Source organism: Drosophila willistoni (assembly GCF_018902025.1).
Source record: "Drosophila willistoni isolate 14030-0811.24 chromosome 2R unlocalized genomic scaffold, UCI_dwil_1.1 Seg200, whole genome shotgun sequence".
Classification (NCBI taxonomy): domain Eukaryota; kingdom Metazoa; phylum Arthropoda; class Insecta; order Diptera; family Drosophilidae; genus Drosophila; species Drosophila willistoni.
This window is the reverse complement of record NW_025814051.1, coordinates 7161647-7172508: the sequence shown is the minus strand read 5'-3', so window position 1 is coordinate 7172508 and position 10862 is coordinate 7161647. Positions and strand designations below refer to the sequence as shown.

General features: G+C 31.3%; 1 protein-coding gene across 1 annotated transcript in view; it reads left to right on the top strand.

The window, feature by feature from the left end:
• The first annotated feature begins 343 nt into the window (after positions 1–343).
• LOC6643714 (zinc finger protein Elbow) overlaps positions 344–10862 on the top strand; it is a 33175-nt gene continuing 22656 nt past the window's right edge. The window contains exon 1 of the mRNA XM_002066406.4: positions 344–634. Within this exon, the coding sequence (XP_002066442.1) occupies positions 566–634 (69 nt within the window). The 5' untranslated portion in view covers positions 344–565. The remainder of the gene's footprint in view (positions 635–10862) is intronic.

The window sequence follows — 10862 nt, the reverse complement described above, 5'->3', positions numbered from 1 at the left end:
AAAATCGGCCAAGCCAAAGAAAATATACATAGGTATATGTAATCGAGTAAAAGAAAAACATCAACAAAACAAAGCAGGAAAATAATTTAACAACAACAACAAAGAAGGTGGAGAATAAATAAATTAAAAGTGCTGCGCTTCAAGATGTCAGGCAATTAAAATATTTAATGAATTTTCAACAAATTAATATATTATTATGCTGCTGCAATTGCTGCAACTGGCGTGAAAGTCACAATTGAATTATTAATGCAATTAATTAATTAAGAATTACAATTCGAAAAATACAAAACAAAAAAGAAAACAAACGAAACCAACAACACAAATCAAAATATACATAATTATAATAATAATAATAATAATAATAAAGTAAAGGAGAGAAAAGGCGCAGGCGCCACTTTTCACACGAGTTGGCAGCGCACACACACACATACACATACCCATACTAACATAAATTAATTGGTATTTGCCGTTAGGCTCCAAACACCTACATACAACACACAGCTCCTCCATATCAACCAAAGATACAAAAAAAGCCGTCAAAGTGGATTTAACAAATTATAATAAAATGCTGCAATCCAGCAATCATCATTATTTAAGGCCGGATTATATGACAGCTGCAACGCCACCAACAGCGGTAAGTTCCCTACCCCCTACTCCCTCTCCCTTGTACACCTAGTAAATGAAATAAATTTGCAATTGGAAAGAAATTATATCTAGATCCATGCCAATTAAAGTTTTCTAAATACTTTCATATATATAAATTTCCCATTTATCGAATTTATGGAGTGAATTGAAGTGGGAAAACTTTTCTATATAATACCAACATGTTTATGGCAAGTCCACAGTGCTGGTCCTTGAACTTGAATAGTTTGTTTCAAACTTTGGCTAAATTAAAACTCTTTTTTAGCCAGCTATGAACTTACCCGTTAGGTATTTTATTGCCTTATTTATTCCATATAAAAGTTTGAGAAAAAATTTGAGTATAAAAACATTTTTACTTAGCAAACAATTCAAGATGAAGCTTCATTTAAAATGAATTATTGACAATTGGTTGGTTTCTATTATATAATTATATGAAAAGTTCATGATAAATGACTTTTACTGATAATTAATTATTAGTAAATTATAATAAAACCAACAAAAAGTACTTTTTTTTTATAAGAACTCATTGATTTTCAAATGCTTCTAAGTGGCTAAAAACGTTTGTCAACATATCACTCATTCGACCCGTCGTTCAGGAATTTTTGTATGAAGTTGGAGGTTATTGACATACAAGTGTTTATTCGACATTATATACAAACCTGGCCTCTTTTATATATACAAAATGCTCTTATGTATGTTTTGTAAAAGAAATTATGAGCTACATGTAAGACTTAAAATAACTCAAATATGGGTTAAAAACAGCATTAAAACGAGTTAAAATTAAAGTTTATTTAAAAATTAATAAATTAATTTAGTTAATTAAAACTAAAATTAAGAAAAAATATAAATTTTATAAAAGAGACTTCTCTTACTTGTTAGATAATGTCTCAACAGTATGACTCATTTAAAAATATTTTCCTAACGTGAGACCCACCTGACTTTTTGAATATTACATCATGGCAATATTACAATATTGTTATAATTATTTTAAACAATTTACACCATGCTGTTAAATGTAATAATTGAATTATTTGCACATTTCATTTGGTTGAGTTAATTTTAACCTATTATTCCGTAACTTCAACATCAAGGCATAAAATATTGATTTGCTATAGGTTGGAAAAACTATTTGAAGTATGCATACTAATTTTATTTTATTTATATGAAATGTGCTATTAATTTTTAAATAGAAAAATCTAACAAAAACATTTGCGCATTTAATCAGAAACGTTTTGATATTATTATTTATGGGCCATGCCATATATCATAAATAATAAAAATGTCGACAGAAAAGCAATTATGGCATTTGCCATAAGCTTATATCGCTCTAAAACTCTTTCACATCTCGTTCTTAACAACAACAATAAAGCAATGCTACGTGGGAGATTTGCAGTAAATTATACATACCCTATACATAGTATATTAGTTAAGGTATTTGAAAGCGATATGAGGCATTCAGATTTGCCTACTTCTTTGGCCTATTAAGTATTTGTGGAATCAGCTGTTTACTTACAAAAAAATTTCCAGACAAAACATCGTAATAACAAATTCACAATTGTTCAACTATAAATTTAGCCAATATCTGTATATAAAATTAATTTATGTATGTTTTGTTTGTACACATTGAATCAACTAAGTATGTAAATTCATTTTGTCTGGCCACCCCCCACCTCGTTGCCATGTGTCTGCTTGAGGAGCGCACACACACCTCTGGAAACTGTTGACTAGAATTTATGGTGAGCCAAATTTGAATTTATAATGACAGAAAACAAATGCAGTTTGCACAAAACGCATGAAATTCGTTTCATGGTGCCTGAAAACTATGGCAGTTAATCAGAGTCAAAGTCTCGTTACTTTTACTGTCTCTCTCTCACACAGTATCCCTGTCTCTGTTTTGATCTGTTTCTCTTTTTGCCTTGGGGTCTCATAAATTTTGTTTGTTAATATGTTGAGTATAGACTTTTTTTTGTTGTGTTGTGCATTAAGAAACGGAAACGTTTTATGGCAAATGATGAGTGGGCATTCATTAAGGATTTTTCAAGTTAGATTTACTACTTACAAAATTGAATGTGTCGCCATAAGACTAATGAATGACTAAAAGTTGTTGACTAACGTTTGAGAATTTTAAATAAACAAAACAACAAAAAAAGTTAAATGAGTTTGAGTTATGACTTTAGTTTAGTAACCCATTATAGGTAGATTTTATAGTTTATGAACCGGAATGGCTCAATAAAATTTGTTTTCTCTAGTTAAAAACTGACTAATAGAAGGGGTTCAAAAGCATATTAAAGAAAAGTAGTTTCTCAAATGAATGAACCAATCAATTTTATAGATTTTTGGCATTGGCTCAGGTTCAGTAATTAAAAGTTTTAACTACTTCTTAAGGAAAGAAGTTAAATTCTTTTCCATTATAACAGTTTCTTGCAGTGTATTCGTTTTGGAAACCTCATGCCAATTTAAATTATATAGGATTAATCTAAAGCTTGTCATCTTTAATATATTTGTTGTTTACACTTTTGTCTTCTCCGCATGAGTGACTAACCTTTTTTTTTGGTTTTGTTTTTTTATACTTTAGTTATATTTGTATTTCATTTCCATTTACCCCTCTCTTGTGGTTTGAATATCTATAAATTATTCAATGATTAATGACATCTGCTCATAATTAATTATAATAAAATCGAATAAACTAAGCTTGACAGCTGTCAGTGTCATCATTTGTGTTGCTTATTTTACTTATGCATGTTCCTTGTGGCGCCCTGACAGCAAAATGCCCGCAAATATGAAACCAAAACACGAAACTAAAAAATTTACTGTTGATAATTTACTGTCACATTGGATGAAAAATTATTTGAAAAGTGTGCAAAACTGACACCTAAATTGAGCTAAGCTGAGACCTAAGATCTGTGTTGGGTAATAACTCAAAAAACATAAAGAGAAAAAAACAAACTACAAACGACGTTGAACGTGAAAGTCAAATCTCCAGGCCAGTCAAGTTAAAATGACAGACGAGCACTGACAGGAAAAACAGTTAAACGGAAGTTTTGTGTGTCGACTAGTATATACTCTTTAATGTATGAAGACTATTTGTATATGTTAGTTAACATTTTTAGAGCCTTAATCACATGAATATACATATAGAAAGCCATGCACTCATCAGAAATATAAATACTATTAAATTTGTTCTTTTTAAAAAACAATTTTATACAGTCTTAGATAGAAGGATAGTCAACTAAGATGTTTTCTATAAATAAAAAACGTAAATATTTAAAAAATAGTGTTAATACTGAAATTGTTTATATTTTTTAGATATTCTTTTATGTTTGCATTCAAATAGGAACATTTTTCAAAACTCTACTGAATATATTAGTTATTGCATCAGAATAAGCATGGCCGTCTTGTAAAACATAAATGAAGGCAAATTGAACTGACACACTTATATTGCGACGCAGAAAAAGTGTTGAAAAATGCTATTAAAAGTAAACTTAACTGATAATGCATAAATTGTGGCACAATAAGCATGAACAGTGTTGAAAAATGCAATTCGAAGCATATATATAACTGATAAACATCATTAAAGCCTTTAAGAATTTGGGGTTTCTTCTCTAATTTGTTTCCATTTAACTTTTTATTACATTTCACAACACTTTTTTTGAGTAACAACATAATAAGAAGCATCATCAGCCTTCATGGATAAGTTATACCCTCAAAAGCATGATATTTACAGGGTATGATAAAAAGGATTGAATAAAGTGCAAATGTCAGATGACCGCAAACATCATTAATATAATTAAATGTGTCAGTCAAGCAGCCATTTATGTAGTCGGACATTCATTTCACGTTAACCGCACGTTGCCATCACTTTCAGGCCAACACCAGCAACAACAACAACAACAACAGCAATAACTACAGTTGAAGTTCCAACAATTCGAACTGTTCCAGCCTCTCAACTACTCAGTTGGCAGTTAAAGTGTGCGCTTGACATAACGGCTCTGTCTCAGGCTGACCCCCTTCTGTGTCTCTCTTTCGCTTACCTATCCAAGCCAGCTCCACACTCTTTTTGCAGTATTTCTCATTTCCAGTATCTCTCTGATGCCCTATACTCTATCTACTTCTTCTTCTTCTTTCCCTGTATATGTCAGCTTTTGTGTTTGCGTGTGGCTCTAATTAAAGTGTCATCAACAGCACAAATACCAGCAACAACAACAACAACAACAAAAGCCAAGAGTAACTCCAATGAGTAGAGTTGTTCAGCATGTTTGTGATAAATTGCCATGTCTAGAGCTGTCATGTTAATTTTTTGTGCACACACACAAATAATAGTTGGTTGTTTGTTGGTTTTGTTTTTGTATTTTTTTGTTTTTTTTTTCTTTAGTTGGTCTTAAAAGTGTTAATTAATTCTTGGAATATTTTCAATTTGTTAAACAACAAAAGTTTTGAAAGGGAAATACCCAAAATAAAAGGGGGCAAAAAGAGAGTTATACGTTAATTGAAATTCTGATGCAATAAATAACTAATCTACGTGTTTACACTAACAGTTCTAATAGGTTAGGTAACAAAGGGGTTAAGAGGGTATAGAGATATTTTACAATAAATATAATACCACTGTAGTTTAGTTTTAAACTTTTTCTTCAATATTTTATATTTCATCAGTTGTTTTAGCAAAGTCTTGAGAAAAACAAAGGGGAAAGAAAGGTCTCATATGTATATGACAATTCCTCTTCGATGGTTTTGGCTGAATTCAATATGTTATAGTGTTTGGATCGCAGACATTTTAGCATATATGTATGCTACTTGGATCATTAAATAGCTTAAATACCAAGTTTAGTATCTATAGCTCAAGAAGTGTAGAAAAAATTGTTATAGAAACAGACAGACCCACACCAAGAAGTTTTAATTTTGCTTATAAAAAGAAACAAGTTAAATTTTAAACTTACTTATTCTAAGCATGAACTCAATTCCATATAGTTTTAGTAACAATTTTTACAAAATCATTGAAAAAGATTTAGTCCTTTCTCAGAAAATAATCTCCATTCCCTGGCAAGGATCGGTTTCAATACCCCATTACTTATAAGAATATCGTGTCATATTCTTGTTAATCTTATCTACAATCGACTGATTCGAATGAATGTTGATCTTGAATCAATTTGCCCATTAAAGTGCGTTTCATAGATTTAGCTTATCTTAGCATTTAATCAAAAGATATGAAATCGATTAAGTGCAGACTCAAAAATAAACCAACCAACCATATAAGCCAAAAATATGTCAACAATTGGCATTCATTAAGAAATTTATTGCCCTTTTTACGGCATCATCATAAATTTAACGAGCCAATTTTGTTAATAAGCAACTATAAATACAATGAACAATGTTTTTTTTCCACTCTTTTTTTTTGTGTAGTTTGCTTTGTTTCTTTCAAAACAAAACAAAAAAAAGGCAAAACAAAACCAAAAAAAAAATTAAACGGCAACAGCATTTATCACTTAAATTGTTGGCCCCATCAATTTGTGCGCCATTGACGCCTAGACAGAGAGTTCCAATACTTATTCCCATTCCAAATCCCCCTGATCCAGCTACTATAGTAAATGCTTACGTCTGTACAAATTGAATGAGTGAAACTCAATGAATTCATTTAAATGCACGCGAGGCACTAACTATGATAATGAATTGCAATTCGCTCGCTTTAACCGCAAAATAATAACCAGTTTTTAGAGGCATTATGGCAAAAAAAAAATACAGAAAAAAGATATATATATATGGAGGAAAAAATTACAAATTATGGCCCACGATAATCGCACTCTGTGTGCGAATTGAGTCGCTCGCTCGTTAGGTCGGTCGGTTGGGGGGAGGGTTTAGCACAACAAAACAGCAAAACCAATAATCATAAAAAGCCCCAACAAATTAACCAATAAATTAATATAGAAGTAATCATATTAATGTGCAAACTGATAAATGTCAATTGGCATTGATGGAAATGATGGGTGGATCAAAAGCTAAATAGAAATGGAAGGGCAACAAAAGAGACACGAAATAATTATAGATGATTAATTCTCAAAAGTGATTCATAGTTTAAAAAATTTCCAATTTGCATACTAAAAATTTAGAAAGGTCTAAATAGTATTTTAAGTAAATGATTTACACAAAAGCTAGCCTAAATCTTATTATCTACGATCAAAGATTCACATTTTGATCTACAAATTCGGTTCCTTGAAAGACATTTTGGTAAGACAATATAATTACATTATTTAATATAATAATTAATAAAAAGATTGAACCTTTTTTAAGTATTTTGTCCATTAAACCAGAACTTTGAAGCCTAAATAATTATACTTAATATACGTTTTTATATAGTTTATTCATAATTTATGTAGCAATTTAAAAACTTTCTAAAGCTAATGCAATTAAATGGCCTAATGAACAAAAAAAGAATCCAAAAGTCCCCAAAAGTAAAACCCATGCTTAAAGCCACGTGATACTTAAATTTCATTTGGTTAGGTATCCCGTTCGATTTTCCCAAATGTATTTTAAAGCCCACATATGAATATTATCACTAAAAGACCTTAAACTCATGATTCTATAAAAAAAAGCAAAAAAAATCCCAGACATTTTGCTTGACCATTTCCGAGCTGTTGCCTAATGCTTTGGTAATCTCTAAAAAATTAAATGGTTTTCAAATGGTATCAATCATTAAGTTGACCATATGAGTGATTGCCATAAAATGCTATATAAATATTAAGCACACACACACATAAATAAGATCATGACAAAAATCACCCCAGCTTAATAATTGGCAGACGACTTTAGTTATACCCTACACAAGGAAAGGAATACGTGTTTATAGAATGGTTTCGTAACTTAATATCAAAATACTATATTATATGTTGACCATTTCACCCTTGGATATATGTACTTTTATAAAACTTTTACTCATAGCTAATTTTAATAAACATTTTAAAATCATTCTATGCTATATTTTTCGTGTAATAACAAATTAACCAAATTGTCTTTGACTTATGAATACTTTTATCTTAGGGTAAATCAACACACAAAATTCCACAATTCCATTCGTTGCTTTTACCTACGTTTAAAAGAGCTTTATATACCTATTTTTTTAAGCCATGTCTCTAGGGTATCATTTGGGCCCAAAAAATATATGTATATACATACATATATACAATAAAAGAAAAGCAACAACATTTGACACTAAATGCACACAAATTGCTTTTGAAGCCCCAGCAAATTTCAAAAGAAGCCACAAAGCCACACACACAAAAAGGCAAAGCTCTACGTGTTTATGTGGCGACCATTGTCTGCCCCATCTCCACCAGCACCGCCACCACCACTGGCACTCCTCCTCCCACCCCTATAAGCAATCCCAGAGACTATTCTTCTCGCCTCTGGTCGCCACTCCATTTTCAGTAAAATGTAATAATGAAAAGCTTACAAAGCGGTCAAATGGGCAACAACTGGCGCCGTGTGGCCTTTTCATGGTTGATTTTTAGTTGATTCTTATTTCGGTATTCGTTTTTTGTTGCTGCTGCCTTTCAATCAAAGACAAACAAATAAACAATCAATCTCAATCACATCAATTATGCGTTGAAACAACTTTTGAGCTGTCCAAAAGCGGTCTTATCAAATTTATTATTGTAGCTATTGTTGTTGTTTTGGGTTTCGGTTCCGCAGTTTGGTTTTTAGAGGCGACACTTTATTTGGTTTTCCCACATACACAAAACAAAAAAAAAGAAGTAAATATATATTTATTATATGTATATTCTACAGCGATGCTAATCATTTTAATTGGCGCCACTTGAGCTTGTGTCTGATTGCCGGCCATTCATTTAGTTGGTTTTTTTTTTCGAGAGACATTCCATTTGGAAAGCGTTTCAAATTACTCTTCGTGGCCGGGCCCAGTCCAGCCCGGGCCCGGTTGCAAGCTAAACCAAAAGCCAAAAGTGAAAGTGAGCAATGCGGGCAAAGTGGCAGGCGTCAGGCGACAGCCGGCAATCCACTTTCAAAAACCGATTGCGATAAGAAAATTGTACTCCAAAAACATGCTGAAGACGAAATAGGGCTATAAATTAATGCAATAGCTATACAATGCAATCGATTTTTAAAAGAAATACAAAATGTTGTTTTATATATTAAGATTTATAAATCACTTCAGTATCGAAAGTTACTAAATTGTATTGATGGTTTTTTTACTCAAAGGGAAGGGGCAAGTTCTTAGGGCGTTTGAATTCTTTCAAAATTTATAGGGATTTAAAAATGTTCTTCTGTATTTCCTGTTTCCATACAGAGATTCCGTGTTTAGTTAGAATTTGTAACTTTCGTAATGTTCTTTAATCATGAAATTGTTGCAAATTTAGATGTACTCTTAAAGTTTTTACGAATTTCAAAATTATTAACATTGATTAGGATTAGGATATCGGATTTCATTACACATTTTTGTAAATTTTACCGCATTTATGCATTTATCATACTTGAATAAATATCTTACAAGTTAGTCATATTTGATTAAAACCAACAAAAATTTGAGCTTTAAGGAAATGTGGATGAGGGAGGAGAGTCCCAGTTATATCCATTTTTAGAACTGATTTTCAGTAGACCTTCTTTTAGGATCTAGAAGAGAATTACTTCTAGTTCTTAGAAATCCATTGAAGTAAGCTTATTCTATTTCCATCTTATTGTTAGTTTTCTCTCTAAGAATGCATCTAAGTCTTAATACTTCTTAAAAAAGAAAACATATAACAAACTATAGCAATGTTTTGGAATATTTAAGTCAATAATTCGTGCTTATTCAAAGTTCTTTAAACAACATTCAGCTCAACTTTAAAGTCAAAAAATCATATATGCTTATAGTCTTTGTTTGCCATCTTTAGTTATTAATTTTCAACATTTACATTTGATTTAAGCCTGTCAGCAGCATGTCCCTGCCTTAGTCAGTCTTCATGCCAAATGTTTTTCTTGTTTGGCATGTGACATGACATTCATGTCATTTTCGTAAAATAACAACTCTGACATAGTCTTTAATTTGTTTTATTTTTATTTGCGTTAACCTTGCGATTTTTGTTGTATATATTTACATACACACATACTTTTTCTCTTATATTTTCCTTTTTGTTTTTTCCTTGAAGTGTCACACAACGTAGTGTCAGTTGAGTTCAAAAAGTGTCAACGGCAACGACAAGAGCTTAAGAGTGAGAGAGACAGAGAGAGAAAGAGAGAGAGATCGAGCGAGAGGGAAATTTGTAACCAACAAGCAATCAAAATGGTGTCACTTTGACATATGTCATTTTGTATTTAAATGAACTTTTACTGTCAAAAAATTGTTTCCCTCCATTTTCTTTGTAATAGATTTCTAAATTTTTCAACAATTTTTGTCTTTGTTTTTTTTTTGTTTGGCCCAGGGAAATTGAAGAAGCGAAACAATTTTGTGTCAAGTGCCAGTTGGATTTGGTAACGAAATAAATGTTAAGAAAAAAGTTAACTAAAGGGTTTTTAATTGTATAAAATTCTCTGCACAATAATGGAGATTTATTGTATTATGTTTAGTCTTTAGTCAAGAGATTTGTGTTATGAAATTGGAAGTATATAAAATCCTTAAGTTCCTTATTTAGATTGTGGCTGAATTTTTTTATGATTGAAATCATTTTTAAAACGATGATAACTATAAAAGTATATTTAACATTAAAACATTAAAAATAATTTGTAAAAACATAGCACAAGTTTATAAATAAAAATAAAGCTATAAATGTCAAAAAAAAATTACCAAATGTTTATAAAAATTTGGAATTCAAAGAGAACTATAAATCTCTTTCAAGATTTCCTTCACAGAGCCTTCTTCCGGTTTTTTTTTTTTGTCTTCTCTCACACTGTAAAAGTGAAAATGCATTTTCACACACACACACACACACGCACACACAATGCAAGTTGCGGTGCACATCTCACGCCTTTGCAATTTTCCCAAGCTCACGTTATCACGTGTTAAATATCAAGCGAACAAAAGCTTTCCACACTTTTTGTGTGGGTAGTAGTGGCATCATCATCATCATCACAACATCAAAAGAGGGCAGAAGATGGAAGGGAATAATACCTTCTACCCTCACACCCCACTCCACCCCATCTCCAGTTTGGTTGCCTATTCAAATTAGCTGAGCGCGGAGTGTTGCAAGTAAAATTTACCTTCTGCAATTCATTTATTCAGCTGTCTGTCTATTCGGCTT